At 38.8% G+C, this 23,944-nt stretch overlaps 1 protein-coding gene across 11 annotated transcripts in view; it reads left to right on the top strand.

Moving 5' to 3' along the window:
- Positions 1-23,944, top strand: part of EPB41L4A (erythrocyte membrane protein band 4.1 like 4A) — a 214,602-nt gene that overhangs the window by 63,323 nt on the left and 127,335 nt on the right. For all 11 annotated transcript variants that reach the window (XR_004967774.1, XM_036310756.1, XM_036310760.1 and 8 more), the window contains one exon: positions 20,769-20,873. Coding sequence is in view for 7 of the 11 variants with exons in the window: in XM_036310756.1 (XP_036166649.1) it covers positions 20,769-20,873 (105 nt within the window). In the remaining 4 variants the exon portion in view is untranslated. The remainder of the gene's footprint in view (positions 1-20,768; positions 20,874-23,944) is intronic.

Raw genomic sequence — 23,944 nt, 5'->3', positions numbered from 1 at the left:
TGCCAGAGTGGAGTCTGACAACGTGGCTCTGATCAGACTCCGTGGGGTGCAGCAGCAGGGCCCAGAGGCTCCTGTCCCATCAGTCGGCCCTCGCCTGCTCTGGCCCCAGATGCCCAGTATTTCTTTGGTTTGGCATCCCAGTGGGAAGCAGGTCATGCCAGCCCATTGAAACCCTGGGGAGCCCACACCACATCCTGCTAACCGCTATCTCTGAAGAAATTGACCACTGCTTAATTTCTTCCAAATCTATATAAAATACGTATGTGTTAATATATATTGATGCACAGACCCAAAAATATTCTTTTTAATTTATACCAAGAGACTATGCATTGGAGGCAGGACAGCACAGTTGCAACCATGAGGCTGGGTTCATGTTAAAGGCCTTGGGCTAGTTACTTTCTGCCTCAGTTTCCTCATCTGTAACAGAGGTGGTTCTGATTGAACCTGATAATGTTAAGAATGTGGAACAGTGCCTGGTGCATAGTAAATGCAGAATGAATGTAAATAGTTTATTACTCTGCATCTTGCTATTTTTTTATAAACTTAAAATATATAAGGTCTACATATACTCCTATTTTTTCCCCTAAAAAATAAATGATTTTAGCAAATTGTCAAAATGTGCCCTTTTGTTATCTTTCAGTGCTGCAGAGCCTGGTTAGTGCAAAACATGCTGTGATTGTGCGCTGACTAGCATTTTATGTTAGAAATGAGCCCTAGCCATGTTCGCGGTGCCTTGTGCATTTAAAGGGAGCTGCTAGGAATGTTTTATTTGATCTTCCAAGCCAGCCTGTGATGTGGGTTAGGCAGGTGGTATTAATGCATTTTGCAAATAAGGAAATGGAGTTGGAATGGGAGTCAGCAGACCTGCCACAGGTCACATAGCCTTGTCTGGGCTGGGATAATGCCCAGCACTCTGACTCCCTTTGAGTAACTCCTTGGGCCACCTACTGTGGGAAGTCCTGTTATCTTCAGCTGAGGAGGGGGCGGGGTGCTGAATGTGTTTCCCCCACAGTGAGGTAGGTTTGCTCAGATTTATCCACACTCCTTTTCCTGAAAAGAGATTGTTAGCACAGTCCCTGGGATTAGAGTTGTATTGTGGGGACACTGAAGAGAGAAAACCAGGAAGGGGGTGTGGTGCAGCTGGGCATGGAAAAGAGCAGTGAACCAGTGAAGCAGAGGCAGGAAATGTGGTCTCAGTGTCTTCACTCTTTAAAATGATGCCTTGGTAGTAAATGTTCTCTAGGTTTACAGCTGAGGATTTAGGGCCAGAGAGGTTAAGTGGCAGTTCCAGGTCACAGCTAGTTAAGAGCAGAGCCAGGACTAGATATGGAGGTTTGATCATAAAAGAATTAGTAATCAGGGCTATCAGGACCCTTTCTCCAGCCAATGCATCCAGCTATCAGCAGTGTGTTCCTTTAGCAAGAAAAGCTTTAGTATAATGCTGACAGTAAGCATAATGTGAACCACATAGGTAATTAAACATTTTTTTAAAATACTGATTTTTTTGAGAGAGAGAACAAGAGTGAGTGTGAGAGAAACATTGATTTGTTGTTCCATTTATCTATGCATTCATTGGTTGCTTCTTGTATGTGCCCTGACTAGGGATTGAACCCACAACCTTGGCATATTGGGACAATGCTCTAACCAACTGAGCCACATAGGTAATTTTTAATTTTCTAGTAGCCACATTAAAAAAGTAAAAAAAAATTTTTTTGGATAACATTTTATTTAATCCAATATGTAGAAAATATTATTTCAACAAGTAGTCAATATAAAATTAATTTTTTAAAAAATTCTGTGTGTATTTTACATTTACAGCATGTCTTACTTTGGACTAACTAGATTTCAGGGACTCAGTAGCCACACGTGGCTAGTGATGACTGTAGTGGACCGCACAGCTCTCCAAGGGCAAGAGCTGGTTAAAACGCATACTGTTCAAGTTGCTTTGAGACAAAGACTTTACCTCTTGCCCCTTGTTGACATTTAATGTGCATTTTGGTTAAACTCCCTAAAGCACTAAAGAAACCAGGTGAAATTTGCTGTTAATAAATGCCAGGGAAAATTCTGTCTTCAAAACCTGTAATTTAGGAGTTGGTGGTTCACATTCTAAAAATTATTCTTTGTATAGATTTTAAATGATAAATTCTTATAGTACCTTTGTGTTTTCTTCTAATATATTAACTATTTCACATACCTAAAAAATCCAAGGAATTAAGAAGTTTTATTTGGTACTTTACTACTTGAGGATTAATGAATATGTATAAAAATTTCAGAAAAAAGTAAGTCAGTGGTAATTTGAATGATTAAAGTTTGATTTTGCTGCAACTTTTAAAGGGAAGATTGTTGCTTATAAGGTATTAACCTGAATAACATTTTAATTTTTTATTGATTTCAGAGAGGAAGGGAGAGGGAGAGAGAGGTAGAAACATCAATGATGAGAGAGAATCATGAATTGGCTGCCTCCTGCACACCCCACACTGGGGATCCAGCCAGCAACCCCGGCATGTGTCCTGACCGGGAATTGAACCATGACCTCCTGGTTCATAGGTCAACGCTCAACCACTGAGCCACACTGGCTGGGCCTAAATGACATTTTAAATCAGTGAGCAAGATAAACATGGAGCAGTTAAGACAACTGGATTCTAGTCTCACTCTGGTTGTAAATAAACTCTGGGGCAAAGTTCTTAGGTTAGATCTATTTCATTACTTACAAAACAATACCCAAAATCATTTCACTTTTTTTAAAAAAACATTAATTCAGATAACTATTTTTTAATGGTTATCAGATATACAACCTTTTTCTGCTCAGGACTACAACTCTGTATTCACAAGGTTATTTCGTTGGGAAAGTTATATTCAACTAAGATTATTTTGATTGATAGACTCTCTCTATCCTCTCTATCTCCCAATATTTTACAACATCTTTCAAAGGACTATAACTTGCCCAAATGTTAGAAAGATATAAAATAAAGATATAAACCAGAACAAAATAAATTGGTGGAGACAGCATGTAATGAAAATTTGTAGGACTGCAGTGCACATGAAGAATAGATTGACTGGGGAGCATTTGAGATCTTGCTCCCTGGCTCAAATAAACTCATAAAAGAAAAAGAAGAAAAAAAAAGAGTGGATTGACTTGACAACCAAACCCATTATGAATTCAATGCTTGCCTACCATCTTTTCCTTTCTTGTCTTTCTTTCTGTGATTCAAGAGCAGTCATTGATCATTTGCTATATTTAAGGAGATTCTATAGCTAAAGTTTATAGTCTGCAATTTCTATTACAACAGGAAAAAAAGGCTTATTGAATAGGTACATGTTTTGATATATCCTTAAAAGTAGCTTTAGAAGGTATTTATTTCTTAGAATAATTGAATTTAAACATGGAGGACTCCTTTATAAAAGCTGTGTTGACTACTTAATATCATGAATTTCTTTTTAAAAAATATGTTTTTATTGACTTGAGAGAGAGAGGAAGGGAGAAGGAGAGAGAGAAATATAGATGAGAGAGAAACACCATCAGCTGCTTCCTGCATGCCCCCTCCTTGGGGATGGAGCTCACAACCTGGGAATCAAACCTGTGACCTATTGGTGTACTGGACAATGCCCAACCAACTGAGCCACACTGACCTGGGCATGAATTTCTTTTTTTTAAGGAAGGCTTTTCTAATTATTATAGTCAGGAATTCTCTGCTCTTCCGAATCTTAGCATCATGTTCAGAAAGGACGCTGAGTGTAGGAGCCCAGGGCGCACATCTGGGCTTCAGCACTTCCTGGTTCCATGGCTTGGACAAGTCACTCAGCTGACCTCCCCAAACCTTAACTACCCCATTTGTAAAATTGAGGCTGCTCTTGCTTTTCAGACACAATTGTTATGAGGTTTAAATGAAGTATTCAAAGTCTCTAGTATTGTATGGTACGTGCTCTGTGCATGTTTGTAGAACGAATAAGTAATTGATTTTTTAGCGACTGTTGGTCCTCTGTTGCCTCTGAAGATTTTTGGTTGAATGTAGAACTGACATGGTGTAGGTGTGTAATAATCATTTGGTTGATTCTTAAAAGTGGAGAAGGGAACGAAATAAAGTAAGTAGAAGTCTAAGCAAAGGAGAGTGAGTGAGTTGAGAACACCAACCATCTTTTGCGCAATAAACACCTGCACATCACATCCTCTGTGGAAGTGCTGAAGGAGCAGAAATATGAAATAGCAAGGCTCTGGAACAAGACTGTTTTCAGAAGCATGATGAGCTCAGAGAGCCTGTAAAACCTGGGTTCTAATAGTAGTTCTCCCTTTTTATGTCATCCCATAAATTTGAGATGCAAAGAAATATTTTCTGCTTAAAATTATTTTTAATTACTGCTTAACCAGTAATACCCTGGGGTGGGGTTTATTGCCTTTCCTATGAAACTGGAAGAGCCTTGTTTGTCAAAGGGGCTCCAGTGAACAGTTTGCGCTGTGGCTGTGTGTGGGTCTGGCAGGTGTATTGATGGCCTTCAGGTGGATTTCCTTCTGGGTGTGGGATTGGGCATGCCTTCAGGGAGGAAGGAAGGGAAGGAGGGAAGAAAGAAGGAAGGAAGAAGTGGGTTGTGGGCACTCAACCAGTTCCTGGGTAAGTTAGTTTTCACTGAGAAAGGCAGTTAGTGGAGGTTTCCAAAGGATTCAGTCTATGGCTTTGTTTTTTCATTGATTGCCAGAACTGGAGAAGACCTTTATTTAGTTGTTATCCCATTTCACAAATGAAGAAACTGGGGCCCTGAGTGCTTAGGCAGCTCACCTGAGGTTGCGGAGTGAGTCAGGAGCAGAGCTGGATAAAGCCCAGGTCCCTGACTCACCCTCAGCTGCCTCTGAACAGTGATCTCTGAGGTTCTCCTGGCATGGAATGACCTCCCCACCACCTTCTCTTTCCTTCCTTCCTTTTCTTTTTCTGGATGTTTTTGAAATTATAAAATTTGAATTGCAAAAGTGAAACATGCTGTAATTCCTCATCACCCATTTAAAACACGATTCCGCTTTTGGGCATCACTTCAACTCAATGCACATTTATCCAATTCTAATTTCTAAGTTAGGATGGCTATCATTTATTCAAGAAATCTTCTATTGATGGCCATGAGAACTGGGGGATTTTATTTTGCCAGCCTCAAATAATGCTTCAATAAACACCCTTGGCTGTATAGTGGGTGATTTTATTTCCATAAAATAGATTCCCTGAAGTGAGATAGCGAGTTCTAAGGGTATCTGTGATAGCTACTCTCTGATTACTTTTCAGAAAGATTGTTGAGCTCTTTTACCACTCACATTTATCATCATAAAAGCTGTGTTTGTTTTTATTCTTTCCATCTGTCGATCTAAGAATGTCCAGACCTGTAGAGAATTTTTATAAGAGTTTAGTTAAGCCTAACTGATGACATATGCTGGGGAGCAAGATCTCAGATGCTCTGGAGAATAACAGTTCTCCAGCTTCTTTTATGCATTTGAAATTAAAGAGGGGATGTAAGGAAGATTACATGGAGAAAGCAAGGTGAGGATTGGATTGCAGGCTGGTTAACAAGATCATGTGCTCTCTTGAGGGTGGTTAAGGCTTATTTCAAAGGTGTGTTAGCCTAAGTGCACAGAAACAACGGACAGGGCTGCTTACAGCAAAATTAAACCTTTTACTAAAGATCTATATGCCTGAGGCAGGACTGCCCACCTTGAGCTGTCTAGTTAGGAATTTATGATCGTATTACTTGGAGGTTACTTTCCACAGAACTCCTATTTTCGTTCACACATCTATTTTTTAAACGTATCATTTATTGTACTTTCTTGTTAACATTCACTCTTTTCCCTTCTTTTGCTACATGGTCAGATTTCTCATCAGTTCTCTACCCATCTCAAAACATGGGCGTTCTTTCCTTTTCTGTTCTATTAAATGATACTTTCCCACTGGATACCGTCAGAGCAGCTATAAATAAAAATTCTGAATTAACACATAAAAGTTAAATAATAAATATTCCCCCATCTTAGGCTTTATCTACAGAGGTAAGCATTTCTTGTTCTTGTTTATTATGGGGTGTGTTTTTTGGCATTATATGTCTGTTAATAAATATTTAAACTATAAATTAGAAGTTCCTGGTTATATTATCTTCATCCTGTTACATTGGGCCTCCTTTTTCTCTCTTCTTTGTCTTCCATATCTTGAGATTTCTGTCTAGAGTGCATCTTTCAAGATGTCCTCCGATTGGGTTTATTGGTTGAACAGTTTCTTAGTCCTTGAATGTTCTAAAAGGTTGCTTTGGGGTTTTTTGGTCTTCCCTGACACGTGAAGGAATCTTGGTTGGGCTTCTTCTCTTGGTTGCCATTGTTGAACATTTGTTCTGTTTTCCAGTGTTGCAGTTGAGAAATCTGATGCTTAGCTGATTCTTTTTCCTCTGTAAGTCCTCTGTTCTATTTGTTTGAATACCTATATGATTTCCTATTCATCTTTAGAGTCTCTGACTGCTGACTGCAGAATAACCTGTAGACGAAGCAAAGTCAAGTTTATTGCCTCCTGCAATAAGGAAGACCATGACATTGGCAGAGCGTTGCAGAGGAGGGAGGACAGAGATGGGGAATTTATGAGGTTTATTAGGGCCTGGTATGAGACAGGTTGTTCAGTGCAAGGACATGGAATTAGAGAAGGTTTTTGATGAAATAATTTAAGACTGGTGGGCTTGAGTAAGGGGAATTTAATAAGGATTAGCCTAGCTGTCCATTGTTCAGATAAATGGGTTTTTGGAAAGTTCCTGAAACCAACAATAAAATTATCTGTGACTTCATCTTGCTGGATAAAAGCTTCCTGAAATAGTAAAGTTATATTAATGCGGACAGTTGAATAGTAAAGTCATGTTAATGCAATAGTAAGATGTGTGGTTGCAGATGATTTCCCGTCCCAGCTTAAATATTTTACAAGCCCAGGCATGTGTCTTTTTTATCTTAGTTAGTGCTGCCTCAGCTTGCTGTGGGCACTTTCAGTCTAGAGAATTATCCCTTCTTTCAGCTCAGGGAGGTTTTCTTTTGTTTGTCTCCTCTTTCCCTTCTAATTATTTTTTCTCCATTCGTTAGTGTTTCTCTTTCAGGAAAGCCTGTTTTCTGCATGTTCTGTCACCTCATTCTGTCTTCCATGTCTCTAATATTTGTACTTGGGATGTTTCTTTGACCTTTCAGTACATAAAATGGGTTTTTAGTAGTGACAATGCCCTTTTACACTTTGTCTATTTTAATTTTAATTTCAGAAATCATGCAGTTTGGTTTTGGAAAGCTTTTTTTGTGTGTTCTAATAGTATCTCCTTGAAAGTCCCTGTTCCCTTTCTGCCCTTATTTTCTTTTGTCTTTTTCTTAGACTTTTTAAAAAAGATATATTTTATTGATTTTGTACAGAGAGGAAGGGAGAGGGATAAAGAGTTAGAAACATTGATGAGAGAGAAGCATCGATCAGCTGCCTCCTGCACACCTCCTACTGGGGATGTGCCTGCAACTAAGGTACATGCCCTTGACCAGAATCAAACCTGGGACCCTTCAGTCCACAGGGCGACGCTCTATCCAGTGAGCCAAACCAGCCAGGGCTTCTTAGACTTTTTGTTCAGTTATTAATCTTGGTTTCCCTCATTCAAGAGCTCTTATATACATGGGTTTTATTTTTTTTATGAGTTTTAAAAAGATATATATTTTTATTGATTTCAGAGAGGAAGGAAGGGGGAGAGAGAGATAGAAACATCAGTGATGAGGGAGAATCACTGATTGGCTGCCTCCTGCATGCCTCACATTGGGCAGCTAGTCTGCAACCCACAACCTGGGCAGGTGCCCTGACTGGGAATTGAACCCAGACCTCCTGGTTCATAGGTTGACGCTCAACCACTAAGCCATGCCAGTCGGGCTCTATGACTTTTAATGGGTGTCTCTTCCTCAGGCAGGCTAAGTGGACTCTTGGGCAGTGGGAAATCACCAAGGATAAAACGTGTGTGTTATAGTGGATGAGTATGAGCCATCAAACCGGGGACCCATCCATCAACTGAGTTACTGGGAGACTGCTTGGTCCTCAAGAGCACTTTACTTAGCAGTACAGTGACCTATGAGGCCTGCTGGGACAGTAGAATTAGACACATCCAAATAGCAGCCACAGCATCTTCCCAAACCAATTAAGATTTCTGGCGAGGTAACTTCAGAGAGCTTTAAAATCTGTAGTTAACCCAGGTGGGCCCTTTTCCACACAGGAATTTTAAGAGCCCTCTCCCTGGGGGTTTTGAGAAAACTCTGGCTGCAGCCACAGTCTGTAGCTCTCCTGAGACAGTGGAAAGACATTTCGGAGCACAGGCTCTAGAGCCAGACAGCCTGGACTTGAATCCTGGCTCTGCCATGTACTGTCTGTGTCCTCTTAGGAAAACTGCTTAGCCCATAGGTTCCAATGATCTTGTCTATAAAGTGAGGAAAATAATAACCCCTATTTTCTTGAGTTGATATGAGGATTTATGGGAAGACGCAATGCTCTTAGAACAGTGCCAGGTGCGTGGCAAATGCTCAGTAAGGATTAGCTATTATTATTATCATCTCATAGGGCCAGGATTGAATTAGCATATGTAAAGTACTAATATGTGCCAATAAATGTTAATATTGTTAATTTTATTATTTTACATAATTCTGACTAATGTGGCTTTGAAATATTATGACATAAAAATATTAAGGAAACCACACTTGATCTTTTAAATTTGGAATGTCCCCGAAGTTAATTTAATAAAAAATAAAAAAAACCCATAAATTTTTGCTCTGGCTTGTGTTGCTCAGTGGTTAGAATGTTGGCCTTGGAACCAAAGGGTCTCGGGTTTGATTCCTGGGCAGGGGCACATACCTGCATTGCAGGTTTTATCCCCAGCCTAGTCGGGGCATGTGTAGGAGGCAACCAATCAATGTGTCTCTCTCACATTAATCTTTCTCTCTCTCTCTCTCCCCTTTTCTCCTTCCCTTCCACTCTCTAAAAAAAAAAGAAAAAAATCAATGGAAAAAATATATTTGGGCGAGGATTAACAAAAAAAACCAAAAATCACAAATTTTAAAGTTGGGAAGCTGAGTGGTTTATAAACAGTATAAACTCTTTTATACCCTTCACCACAGATGCTGTTAACATTTTACCACATAGGCTTTATCATTATTTTTTCTCTCTCTTACTAAAACATTTGTAAATTGAAAACATGAGGCTCATTACCTTTGAGTGCATTAGTGCAGATTACCTACAAACAAGGACCCCACTACATAATGTGATAGGGACCAACTACCAACATAGGAATTAGATACAGTATGGCCATCTAATCCACATACCCCATCCACATTTTGCCATTTGTCCCAATATTGTTCTTTAGAGCAAATTAATCCAAGATTATTTGTGAGATTTTGTTCACATGCCCTTTAACTCTCCTTCAGTCTAGAACAGTTACTAGAACAGGTTAAGTTTCTTGACCTTACTGTTTTTTAAAAGATTAGGCCAGGTACTTTGCACAATGTCCTTAATTTGGGTATGTCTTATGTTTCCTCTGTATTAAATTCAGGTTAAATATCTTTGGCATGGAAAAGGTAGAAATGGAGTTGTGTTTGTTTGTTGCATCATGTCAGGTGGCACATGATGGCAGTTTATTCCACTCCTGGTAAGCTCCCCGACTGGGGTCAAACCCACAATCTGGGTATGTGCCCTGACCTGGAATTGAACTGGTGATCTTTCAGTGCTTGGGACTACGCTCAACTGAGTCACACCACCAGGGCTCACCCACTCATTTTAGCATTGCTGATATTTCTCACCTGAATCATTGATTGTTTTCTAATTCTGTCATTCCTTCTAATTTTATTAGTTGGCATTTTGCTATAAGGAAGTGCTTTCTCTTTTTTTTATTCATTTACTAGAGGCCTGGTGCACGATATTCATGCATGGGTAGGGTCCCTAGGCCTGGCCAGCAATCAGGGCCTATTGGGGCCTTCCTTCCCCAGCTGCCAGCTGCCAGCCAGGGCCTTCCTTCGTTCCGCGCTGCCTTCTGGTGGTCAGTGCACGTCATAGCGAGCGATCTAACTCTGTCTCCCGGTCGAACTCCTGAAGGGACAATTTGCATATTAGGCTTAATTATATATAGATATGTTTATATTCAAATGGACTCAAGGGTTCCTCTCAGGGAATTGTAATCTGATATTTTCATTTGTTTTGATACTCAGATTGTTCTGGGTTTGACCAATAGGCATCCCTTCAAGCTTGAAGGAGCTGTTGTACAAGATTAAAAAATTCCTCTTCCCAATCCTGAAAAAAAATTGTAGTAAAATATGGGCTTGCTCATGATAATATGATGAAACAACACAGGAGCCTGGGAACACGTGTCATGTCTTACCCACTAGTACCACCACCCGGGGAAAGACGCACTTGCATTAAAGGGGACTTTCTACTTAAGGAAACCAAATATTTATCATGTTAACAATGGAGACTCAGGAGCTCCAGATAACAAGCTGGTGCCAAGGTACCCAAGGATTAGCCTCCAGGCATGCCAGAGGCCAGGGTGGAAGCGAGGGCCACTGTGCAGGGAGATGAAAGGTGGGTATGAAATAGGTTTTCACTGGAACTTTTTGAATTTCCTAACGAATGTGTTTTAGATATCTAATTGTAACAGAAGACAGAAGAAGCAATAGTGTCTTGGTACATGCTTTGTCTCTTCTTCATGGGGCTCTGCATTTCTAGACTAAGAACAGTTGGGTGTTACCATTAATCTTATTATCTAAGGTCATGTAGTTGTATTTAAAAAACTACCCAAAATTTAGTGGCTTGAAACATTCATTTTATTATGTTTCATGGTTTTAGATCAGGACAGTGAGAAGGCTTCGCTGGGCAATATTTCTCCATGTGGCATTGACTGTGGACTTTTTGGTGTGGTTCAGGCAGTTGGGCTCATCTGGAGGGCCTAGGATGTCTTCATTCCCAAGCCTGGCATCTTGACAGGTGTCTGAAAGGTTGGGCTAGCTGAGCCCTACTTCTTCTTATGGAGTCTCAGGGTCTCCTCACATGGTCTCTGTAGCTGGGTGGTTAGACTTCTTTCATGACGGCTTAGGATTCCAAGACATTAACGACAAAGCAGTTTTAAAAGCTATTCTGAACCTGGCTTAGCAACACTTCTGTCAGAGAAAGCAGTCATAGGCCAGCCCAGACTTAAGGAGAAGGGAATTAGACCTCTTGATGGGAAGAGAGTCAAAAAGTTTGCAGCCATCAGTGCTGTACCACACTTTGAAAAAAATTATGAGTAGAAGATGAATGGATTTTTAAAACTTTGCCTTAAATCTTCCATATAAAATAGAATGTTTATTGTTTCCCCCCTGAATTTATTAAACATAATACATTTAGAGTAGATAGTTTTACCAACACATGTTCTCCAGCTCTATAAGGGTCATGAGCTTTAAAGATAGAAGCATTTAAATGTCCTGAATAAAGCAAGATTATTAATAAATTCTCAATATTTCATTTTTCAGGATGCATAAACACTTTTATTTTTACTTTAAAAATTTAAAGAAAGGTTGTGGTTATAAAAATGTCCACTCACTTCATGTGAGATGTCAGTATGTGAATGAAGCCACCGTGGGTGCTCGAGCCCCTCTGAACCTCTCTAGCCAACATCAAATAGAGCAGATACTTAGTCATTTCTTCCAAGCCCTGCCCATATTGCAGTCATGAGCAAATTGTGGTTGTTGCTTTAAGCCACTAAGTTTTGAGGTGATTTGTTACATAGCAATAGAGAGCAAAAACATTAGATAAAGTCTGAGAAAAGTTCATTAGTGTGATCAAACTTTTGAATATGAGAAATATAAGCAGCACCTTGAAAAATAAACACATTTTACTCTTTTTATGACTGAGGGCTTTTTAAAATATATATATATTGATTTCAGAGAGGAAGGGAGAGAGAGCTAGAAACATCAATGATGAGAGAACATCATTGAATGGCTGCCTCCTTCATGCTCCATACTGGGGATCGAGCCCACAAGCCAGGCATGTGCCCTTGACCAGAATTGAACGCGGTACCCTTCAGTCCACAGGCCGACACTCTATCCACTGAGCCAAACCAGCTAGGGCTTGAGAGCTTTCTTTAAAAACTGCTCACTTAGCAGTGAAGGTAACTCTTAATCAAAAACCATCAGATGCTATAAGTATTCACCAATGATACATCTGATAAAGGGTCAATACCCCAAATTTGTGAAGAACTCAGATAACACCAGAACAACAAACAACCCAGTTGAAAAGTGGGCAGATTTGAATAGACCAGTGATGGCGAACCTATGACACGCGTGTCAGAGGTGACATGCGAACTCATTTTTTTGGTTGATTTTTCTTTGTTAAATGGCATTTAAATATATAAAATAAATATAAAAAATATTAGTCTTTGTTTTACTATGGTTGCAAATATCAAAAAATTTCTATATGTGACATGGCACTAGAGTTAAGTTAGGGTTTTTCAAAATGCTGACATGCCCAGCTCAAAAGGTTCGCCATCACTGGAATAGACACTCTCCAAAGAGGACATACAGATGGCCAATAGACATATGAAAAGTTGCTCAACATCAGTAATTATCAGAGAATTGCTAATTAAAAGCACAATGAGGTGCCACCTCACATCTGTCAGAATGGCTCTCATCAATAAATCAACAAACAACAAGTGTTGGTGAGGATTTGGAGAAAAGGGAATCCTTGTCCTCTGTTGATGGGGATGCAGATTGGTATAGCCACTGTGAAAAGCAGTATGGTGTGACTGCAAACAGTTAAAAATGGAACAGTCTTATGACCCAGTGAATCATTGATTGTTTTCTAATTCTGTCATTCCTTCTAATTTTATTAGTTGGCATTTTGCTATAAGGAAGTGCTTTCTCTTTTTTTATTCATTTACTAGAGGCCTGGTGCACGATATTCATGCATGGGTAGGGTCCCTAGGCCTGGCCAGCAAGCCAGGGAATATTCCTGGGAATATAACCAAAGAAACCCGAAACACTAATTCAAGAATATACACACCCCCATGTTCATTGCAGCAGTATTAACAACTAGAGGCCCGTTGCACGAAGAAATTCGTGCAATAGGCCTTCCCTTCCCCTGGCTGCTGGCACCGGTTTTCTTCCGGCACCGGGGACCCAGGCCTTTGCTCGGGCCAGAGCCTTCAGTCTTTGTGGCCCTGGACGGAGCCTTCAGTCTTCGCTTTGCCCTACATATGCAAATTAACTGCCATCTTTGTTGGGTTAATTTGCATACTCTCCTGATTGGCTGGTGAGCGTAGTGGAGGGATGGTTAATTTACATGTTTGTCTATTTTTAGGTAAGATAGCCAGGATATGGAAGCAACTCAAGTTCCCATGAAAAGATGAGTGGATAAAAAAGCTGTGGTACACATATACAATGGAATACTACTCAGCTGTAAAAAAGAATGAAATCTTACTTTTTGCGACAGCACGAATGAACCTTTGCTCAGTGACTTATGCTCAGTGAAATAAGTCAGACATAGAAAGACAACATCATATGATTTCACTTATATGTGGAATCTAAAGAACAAAATAAAGGAACAAACAAAATACAAACAGACTCAGATACAGAGAACAGACTGACAGTTGACAGAGGGGAGGAGTTTGGGGGCTGGGTGAAAAAAGTGAAGGCATTAAGAAGGACAAATTGGTACTTACAGAACAGTCACAGAGATGTAAATTGCAGCATAGGGAATATAGTCAATAATATTGTAATAACTTTGTATGAGGCCATGTGTGTACCTGAAATATCGGGGGCAAACCACTCTGTAAAGTACATGCTTGTTTAACCACCACTATGCTGTACATCTGAAACTAATACAGAGTAATATTGAATGTAAACTGTAATGGGGAAAAAACACACCCATCAGATGGTGGTTATCAATAGTTGGTCTGAGAAGCAATTACCATTGGTGCCTGAGAAATGTCTCCACGCCTCTACTTTACCTTATCCTGACGGGCCTGAGCTAAAAGAAATTCATGTGATTTATGTTTTCCCAGAGAACTTGGAATCTAATAGGTTAAACTGCTAAATAAAAATATGGTGAATTTTAAAGGCATAACATTTAATACTTTTTTGAAGGGCTTATTCCTCCTCTGTGAAGAAGTTAACTTTGTGAAGGTGTTTGTCTTGAATGTAATAGTTATTCTGTGCAGCTGGTAAAAACCTGCCTTTCTGGTTTGTAGTGTCGTGTTAATCAGCAAAGGTGCTATTACTCATTTGAAGAAGAATTCTTTGTTCTGGTTGAAAGTCTCACTGATGGTATTTTCTAATAAGCTTGTCCTACTTGGGAGTCTTTCTCTAAGATTATAAGCCTCTTGCATTTCTGTTCTTTCCAGAATGTTGCTAGTATGTCAGTAATAAAAGTAATCTATCTCTCCTGGCTGAGATTTAAGTGGCACATAATTCACAATCCAAAAATATGACTTATGCTCAGGCATTTATTTACTCTCACTTGAAAAGTAAATTAATACAGTGTAACATTTAAGTGAAGTTTTTCTGAATGGAGTTATAAAATAAAAAGTCAGTTGCTTTCTTTTATTTTCTTCTTAACTGTTTCATATCTAATCTCTTTTATTTTCCTGATGATGAAAAACCAAATTCCTGTCACATTTATTTCATTACATAAAGAAAACGGTGTATGTCTATAAGATTTACATATAAAAATTTAATCTTGGGTCCCTTTATTTTTTGATATCTTATAAATTTCAAATATAAGCTACTTGTTCTTAGACTACCTTTAGAATCTGAGTCTGTTGGAATTATGTGACACTGAAACAATTAAAAGTAAACTTAAGTAGCTTTAAATCAGATAAATACTGAGGTCAAGATAACTGAATCTACTCAGCTTTCTCTTTGCTTTCATAGGTCTGATTGGTCAAGAAAAATGGACATCTTTATAAAGAGGCAGGAAGAGAGGTTTAGTTCATAGGCCACCATGTTTCCAGTATTGCGTCTCTCTTCTTTGTTGGCCCTTCACATTAATTCAGTGAACTTTTAGGCAGTTCTTACTGTGTGTAAATTATTGGACTGGCTGGAAAGGAAGTGGTGTATAGCTCAATACTTGCTTTCAAAATGTCTAAATATTTGAAAAGTTAAGAGAAATAGAAAATAGCTTTGCCCTGGACGGTATGCCTCAATGGATAGAGCGTCAGCCCGAGTACCAAAGGGTCCAGGGTTTGATTCCTGGTCAAGGTCATGTACCTTGGTTGCAGGTTTGATCCCTGGCCCTGGTCAGGGCATGTGCAGAGGACACCCAATCGATGTCTCTGTCTCTCTCACATCTACGTTTCTCTCTCTCACCCCTCCCTCCCTCTCTTCCATTCTCTCTATAAATCAATGGGAAAAAAATATCCTTGGGTGAGGATTAACCAAAAAAAGAAAATGGCTTTAATAAAGACAGACTAGTGTGAGTCTTGGAGATAAGCAAAAATGAGACACTTTGTAGGTTCAGTGAAGGCAGAGGTCATAGTGAGGTTGAGGGGATAAGGGCAGGCTTTATGGAGAAGGTGACAATCAGAACTGGGTCTTGAAGGGTAGGTGTGGTTTTGACGATGACAGAGAGGAGGGAAGACATTCCAGATAAAGAGAACAGTAGAGACAAGCCAAGACCCAGGGCGGCCTCGTGAGTTCCTTTCCTGAGATTTGTGTTGTTGCTCCACTCTCACGTCTCATTAGTGCAGGTCCATTATGTGTTGAAGACAGTTTTAAAATTCTTCCTTCAGAGAATCCTTGGGCATGTTACTAAGTGCTCTGGTTACAGTTACGTTTTATCTTGTAGCATCTTAGAAATTCCTCATTTGGGTAGAATTTCTCCTAGAAATGGTCAGAAAGACCTGGAATAGTACTAAATACAATCATATTCGTGTCCTTCTTTTGCCAAGCACTGAAAGAAGTAAAGTTAAGAGACAAGTTTTCCTTAAACTTGAAATGACAGTAACCATCTGACTTTGAAATGAAGCCTGGGCCTCAGCATGTAAGGGGCGGGGCACGTAGCCTCCACGTGGTATTTGATGGTCTGTATGTAACAGTGAGGTTTGCTGCTCAAAGGGCTTAGGAAGAACTTAGACTAAAAAAATCTTAGAATAACTTTTTTTTTGGGGGGGGGGGCAATGGAGAGTGTGAATTGTTTCTATGTAAACACGGTCAACAAATTGACGGCTCAACACCATAATCCCATTTAGTCTCTGTGCAAATTTCACTTACTTAACAAACCTCTTAGTGCATGAACCTGATCCACAAAACAACTACCTCCATGAGCCAAAAAAGGTAATGACTAGTTTCCACTTGGCATACTTTCGCTTTTTAAAAATATTTTTACGCAAATAAAACGTGCATGCTAACTAGTCAGATGTCCAAAAAAAGCTTCTGATGAAAACCAACTCCTTCCCTGTCTCACTTTCTAGAAGTTGTAGTCATTCTGGCCCCAGGGTTCCTTTAAGGTTCTGATGGGCCAATCAATGCTTCCACCATAGATGTTCTTTGTATTACCTTCTGGGAGCACTGTGCTCTCCTCTCGCCTTTTTATTAGTATACTTTTTTCATCTTCTAGAGGTTAATCATTTGCTGGCATTAACAGGTAATCAATAAATATTTGAGCGAATGAAGTCTTCTTTCTTTTATAATATCCTTGATGGTACTTACTTGTTCTTTTCTAGTAATAAATCCCAAAACTTACCCAGGATATTTCTAGTCTGTTCTTTGGCCCTTATATCAGTTCTCTATTGGTTCTTAATTTTTTTACTCAATTGTGATTTCTTTTTAACCTGAAGACTTTCAACTCGAACTGCCAAAGATAGCCCAGAGGTAGTTTCTATGAGGAATCCACATGAAGAATGAAATTGTTCATAAGTGTAGCAGCAGAAAGCATGATAATGAAATTCTAACAGGGAATTCCAATAGGGGTCAATTAGGGCAGGCTGGCAGCAATGTGAGCTGGTGACGTGCACCCCCCACCTGGTAGCTGATTTACTGCTGCCATCCATGCTTTCTGAGTCCTGTCATATTACAGGATGACAGATGAGAATTAAGAGCTTGTCACATACATGTTTGCTTAAAATAGTGCAGAACCATAGTATTTCTGAGGTTCACCTGGCTATGTTCCAGGTGTGTGTAAACACACCGGTAATATAGACAGCTGTACAGGGCATCATGAGACACCATGTTTTCTCATAGGTCAGCTCTGGAGTCATTGCATAACACTGCATGCTTTCCTTATGGTTTCTCTGTACAGGATAACAAATATGTTGAAGGGTGATATTTATAAAGAATTTTCAGCCCCAGATTCTAGTCAAATGCAAAACTGTTGCAGAGTATCGACAGACTATGTTCTGGTATTTTTGGAATGATAATTTGGAAAATGGTGATTTCTCCTATGCATGACATTTTTGCAATTTCTATATACTTTCCAAACTACTAAACTGGTTTTTCAAGCTTGCTTTTCTGTATGTTCTTCATGAGTAGAGTATTATATCTTTTTTATACTTTACAAATAAAATAGACTGTATGTATGAAAAAGCTAACATTTTTTGTGGAAATAGAAGCATAAAATATTTTTCATAAAGACAACCTTGGTATAAATATATATATATATATATATATATATACACACACACATATATGTATATATATAAAATGATTTATAAATTTATATGTAAATTATAATATAACATATAACTTATATATAATATAAAATACATATAACATTTTTATATATAATTATAGCACTGAAATGGGACAGATTTAAATATATATATGTGTGTGTGTGTGTGTGTGTGTATGTATATATATATATATATATATATATATATATATATATAATTTTTAAATCTGTCCCTAGTATATGTTAAAGGATAATTCATTCTCCTTTTGTTTATGAAGCATTCCTTTACCCACTTGGGATAGGAGAAGTAGGTCAGAGTGGCTCTACCTATCCTAGTTACTCTGTCTGTCCCTGTCTGTGCCTGACCTGGAGAAAGAACCCAAGGAGATTAGATCAAGATGGAACACTAGCCTCATACGCCAGCCTTCCAGAAATATTTTGAAATAACAGGAAAGATATGTGTGCATTTTCCATAGCAGAGCCTGGAAAATAAGAAAGGCTGATCTCAGCCGGCCAGAAACTATTAAAAACATTTTTTGAGGCAAAGAGCAAATGTGAAACAACTGAAGTTGAAAACCATACTCCAAAACATGGGCAGAACAATGGAAGGAAGAAGTGATGGATTAAAGATTGCTCCAAGTTTAGTGGCTGTGGATATACTGGGATTAGGCGAAGACCCAAACAACCATCCAGGTGATCTTATAGAACTGCAAGATGCCCAGTGTCTTTCCAGTAAATTCAGAGTCAACTTTTATTGTTTGCAACCAAGAATTCTGCTTGGTGCTCTCACATTGCTATGGTAAACTGTATTCATGATGATATTTATAGTATACCGTTTAAATTTCCTATACTCTTAGGATTTTTACTTGGGACCCTGGCTTGGTTCTTGGGCCCAAACCTACAAAGTCACTGCTCTCACAGGGCAAGGGAAAGGAGGCTGGTGGATTGCCTGCCTATTTCTGTTTACTGCTTCAAAAATGCTGGGAAACTGGCTCAGGAATTGGTGGGGGCCACTTTATAAATTCTGCCTGCCACAGAGTCCAAGTAGAATTTTATAAGACCTACATGAAAAAAAAGCATAAACCTTCCTTGAAGGCTATAAAAGAAAACCATATAAGATATCATCCTCCCCAGTTCTGTCAATTAAATTTTATTCATCAGATTCCCAACAGAATTGTTCATTAAATTGGCAAGCTGGTTCTAAACTTCCTCTAGTAGAGAAAAATGCCTAAGAATTGGCAAAGATAATTTTGAAAAAAAGAATCAACAAATTAAACTAAACTCATTACAATCTTAGAGGATTGGTCCAGGAATAATTCATGGAATTGAATGAGGGTTCATTTAGTAGATGATAAAGTTGTTTCAAATCCAAAGAAATGATGGCCTTCCTGGTGAGAGATGGTGCAGTTGTCTATCCATTTTGAGACAAATTAGGCCCTTATCACAAGTACAAAAATAACTTCCAGACAGAGTGAAGAGCTAAATATATTAAGTAAAATTGTATTAGAAGCACTTAGTAGAATTTGCTCATTAAATTTGGGTTAGAGAATGCCTAATCCAAATGCTAGGAAATGCAATTGATTAGTAAGCACATATATGATAGAGCAATTACCCCCCCTCCCTTTTTGCTCAATCAAATTGGAAAAATTTTGTTCAATCCAAATGTTGGCAAGGGTGTGGAAAAACACACTCTTATTGAATGAATTGTAATGGTCTTTTTGACAGTGCCCATTGTAATTTTAAGTATGCATATCCTTCAAATGAGTAATTTCCAGATTTTTACCCTAGCTGAAGGCATAGGTACATGAGCACAAAGACATGTTTATTAGCTGTAGCATTGTTATTATGCCAACAACCTAAAGATCTATCATGGAAGTGCTTTTTGTTTATAAATCTAATGGGTTTTGAAAAGGGACCAGTTAAGTTTATCCAACATAAGTTAGAGGAAAACAAAATACCTATGGGATTTGACATACGAATCATTTTCTCGCAGTGTGTGCTTTTATCACCTATTTTATTATACATTTAATCAAAACATTTCCCTTATGTTAGAAATTCATTTTCTAAAAGCAGTGCAATATTGAGTACTCACCCTACGGGAGTGAGCATGCAACCTGAAGTCTCTGAGGGAAAATGCAACTGAACAGAGCCCTACTTCATTAACACAATATGTGACTTCTTGGGGGGCTTTTTTTTTTTTTTAAACTATCCTGTTATATCTGCCAGTGATGGGGCAAAAGAAAGGAACCATATATATCTGTATGTGTACCATCGAAATGGATTATTGTCAAGATTAATGTGGTATGTGGAATAGTGCTTGCTGATTAAATGTTTCTCTCTTATGTGTGAATAATTGGTATTTAATCTATTTAGCGGTTGCCAACCGGTGGTCCTCGGACCACTGGTGGTCCATGAGGTCAAAAAGGTTGGCGACCGCTATTAAATCAGATGATAAGAATCTTAATTTAAAGACTCTGTATACGTTTGTAGTGGGAGAGGGAGAAGAGAGATTAGATTTTTAGGTAGGTGTCAGCATTTACAAAGCAGCCAAGGGGAATGTTTCCTTTGTTTTTGCTTTTATGAAAGAGATACCCTAAGATATTTTCACTAGGGCCTTTCAGAACATTAACTTTGACGTCTTTAATCTATGGGTTTATTAGTTGAGGTTTGAAAATAAAAGCTTTGGCTATTGTTATTTAAATTTTACTAGTATATATATCTTCTGTATTGGTTGTGAGAGTAACACTGGAGGTGAAAATTGCTTTTTAAAGTGAAAGAGTTGTGGGATTTTAACCAAAATAAGTGTGTTTTTTAATGAATTTATTAGATGCTCTTTATATAAATGATTCTTTATTAAAAGAATTTTGTCCTGAAGAGAATTTACAATACCACAAGAAAATATGTTTATATTAATTTAAAATCCACTACAATTTTAAGATTGTTTTCCAAGGCAATTTCTGTCATACACATGACTTAAAAACTCCTTTTTTTTCCCTTTGTAACTAAGGGAACTGTGGGTTAATAAAATTGTTCCTGTTGTGAGCAAAGCTAATAAAAGATGAGGACTGACTGTATCCCACTGAGAATAACAAAACACCTTGTTAAATATAAAAATAAAACTGTGAATTATTTTTGTAGAAGTCAACGAGAGGTTCCGTTGTCCTTGACCACGTATTTCGTCACATAAACCTCGTGGAGATTGATTATTTTGGGCTGCGTTACTGTGACAGAAGCCATCAGACAGTGAGTACAATGATTTCGTATTAAATGTTTCTGGTTATAACTTTCACTCTATCTCTGGCCTTTCCTGTGTGGTTTTAGGTAGTTAGGGTCCTTGTAAATGAAAATGACTTTGAAAACCTTAAACATGTTTTCCCTGGCTAATTTCTTTGCATTTCTCCCCAAAAGTCTGTAGAGTTGCAGGGTTCACAACTCATATGGTAGCCCTCCTCTTTACAGATGCTTACCTGGTTTCCACTTTTGCAACCATATCGAGTACTTTTCAGCCCTAGCTTGTTTGGCTCAGTGGATAGAGCATCAACCTGTGGACTGAAGGGTCCCTGGTTCGATTCCGGTCAAGGGCACATGCCCAGGTTGTAGGCTCGGTCCCCAGTAGGGGGTGTGCAGGAGGCAGCTGATTAATGATTCTCTCATCATTGATGTTTCTCTCTCTCTCTCCTCCCTTCCTCTCTGAAATCAATAAACATATATATATATATATTTTTTTAAAGAGTACTTTTCATTTGTGCTGTTAAGGACTAAATAAACCAGTGAATGTGTTAGGAGGCAACTGGCTGGTCTATTGAAGTGACAGATATTATTGCCCTTTAAGAAAGCGAATGGTTAAAGAGAAGAAATATATACAGTGTAAAAAGGTGACTAAGTTTCAGGAGTTGGATGAGCAATTATAAAATAAGTAAGGGTGTTCATTCATGAGCTTGATGGATTATGAGTAATAAAAGTAACCAAGCTTTTGGTGTCTGATGCCAGTTGTTCACAAGGATTTAATTCAGAACTTATTCCTGGCTCTTGGATGATGCTTATATTACCAGAAAGGGGACCTGGCCCTGAGTGGGTCTGCCTAGGGCCGGCCAGTAGTTTGTGGGTTCTTGACTTTGTGCAGGAGAAATTTCATAGCACAAATCCAGGTGAGTTTTAGAAGATGGGTATTAAAGCTGGGGACGGTGAAACAAGGAAGGCCTGGGGAAATGAGCCTAGGCTGGGCTGCTTTGGCTCAGTAAGAAGTCAGAGAAAAGGGGGTTTTTGGGGCAGGTTCAGGAGGTTTGCCTGAGGTGAACTGTCACTGCCTGCTGCTGCCCTGGTTGTAAGCCTGTGGGGTCCCTAAGCATTTAGGAAATGCATGCCTGTGGGGAAAGATGGGAGGGGAGGGGGAGAGGCTGGGGTGTGCTCCTGGGAGAAAGAGTTTGGCAGTGCCCGTTGTAATTTTAAGTATGCATATCCTTCAAATGAGTAATTTCCAGATTTTTACCCTAGCTGTAGGCATAGGTACATGAGTACAAAGACATGTTTATTAGATGTAGCATTGTTATTATGCCAACAACCTTCGCTTTAAGGGGTTTTAAAGGCTGGGCATTTAGGGGAAGTTTTGGGGGAGGATCTCAATAGAATATTCATCGGCTTTATGCTGATGTACCAGAATAAGGTTTATTCTCTTAACTTCATCTTGGGTGTGGTTGGCAAATGGCACTAACTGGATTTCTGCTGTCTCCCTGAGTACGGCGATTTAAACTATTTACCCTCTAGTTGGGGAGAAGTGCAAACCATTTACTCTCAAGTGTCCCTGGTTTAGGAAAGAAAGAATTTACTAGATGGCTCCAAACTACTGTTTCTTTCTTAAAAAGAAAAAAAAAATTGTTGATTTCAGATAGGAAGAGAGAGATAGAAACATCAATGATGAGAGAGAATCATTGATTGGCTGCCTCCTGCACGCCTCCTACAGGGACTAAGCCCAAAACCCAGGCATGGCCCTGACAGGGAATCGAACCGTTTACCTCCTGGTTCATTGGTCAGCGCTCAACTCAACCACTGTTTAACTATCTGCCTCAATTTCTCTGTTCCACTTGTTCTGGCTTACTGGCCTGTCTCAGAGAGTTACAGAAACTCACTGCATTGGGTAGTATTGATTCTATATGGTTATAAGGCTCAGAAGCTGTTAAACAGAGGAGAGACTTTGGAGGTCATGATTTAGAGGTACACAAGGATATTTATTAGTGACTTTTGTTTTAGTCTAAGAAAGATCTTAACCTCAGATAGACACAGTCTTATGCAAAATGCTTATGCTCACCTTAAAAATACCCCCATTTGACTTACCTTTTATTTTTCATGCTGCTTACCTCCTGTTTGAATAAAGTTTTCCTCTTCTTCCTTCATCAGTTCTTGCAGCCTCCACTTGGTCATCTGGGGTCTATTCAGTGAGGAACATACTTGCTGGGTGGTGTTTCCCTCCCAGGTCCCAGGAATGTGCTAGGGTGAGAGGAGGCAGGCAAATGGAATGTTATTGATGGTGATAAGTTGTGATCTTTTTTTGAGCTGGCTCCATAACTTGTTCTGTTTCATACGGGTGTTTCACAAGATAGGAATAAAAAATTGGGTGTGTTGGTTAGCTTTCCACAGAAAGGAATGGCTTTCTGAAGGCAAGCGGTCATGAATGCATACTTTAAAGAAAGGAAATGGCATATTCAGAGTTCACTGAATTCTGTCCCATACAGGCGATACGTCAATATAGCAGAACTATAAATCTATACTGAAAGATTAGATTGAAAGCCATAGAAGATATCTTGCATGACATTCATATTCTTGAAATAACATTTTTCCTAGCACAAAAATAAAATACAGTTTTCTGATCTTATCTCGTATGTCAGACCTTGCCTGGAAAGACTGTCTTGCTAAAATTATGTAGACCTTATCTGTCTTTTCTCCCCCCCGCCCCCTCTTTCCAAAGGGGGAAAAATGTGAAAAGCTAGAGAATTTCAAACAATGGCCTGTATCACTACAAAATGAATGAGCAGTTGGTATTGATAGTTTAAAGTTTTCCAGGGCTTCTATTAAGACCAAAAAAAAGGTGTTTTTTTTCTTACTTTTACTCCTGAAGTTTGTCATTTGTGATAGTGTTTGTAATACATGTTTTAGGAGAAAACAAATTACACAATTAGAGAGGGAATGCTTGTAAGTAATTTTTTTGATCAGGTGTGTAAATCACATGGAAAAATGATTTTTTACCTCCTGAAATATTTTCTGGTGAACTCATGAAACAGAGGTGATTTGTGAACATGCATAGTCTTTGCACGTTCAAT

The sequence above is a fragment of the Myotis myotis genome, unplaced genomic scaffold (assembly GCF_014108235.1).
Source record: "Myotis myotis isolate mMyoMyo1 unplaced genomic scaffold, mMyoMyo1.p scaffold_m19_p_5, whole genome shotgun sequence".
In the NCBI taxonomy this organism is placed as follows: Eukaryota; Metazoa; Chordata; class Mammalia; order Chiroptera; family Vespertilionidae; genus Myotis; species Myotis myotis.
This window is presented reverse-complemented; position numbering and strand designations above follow the sequence as displayed.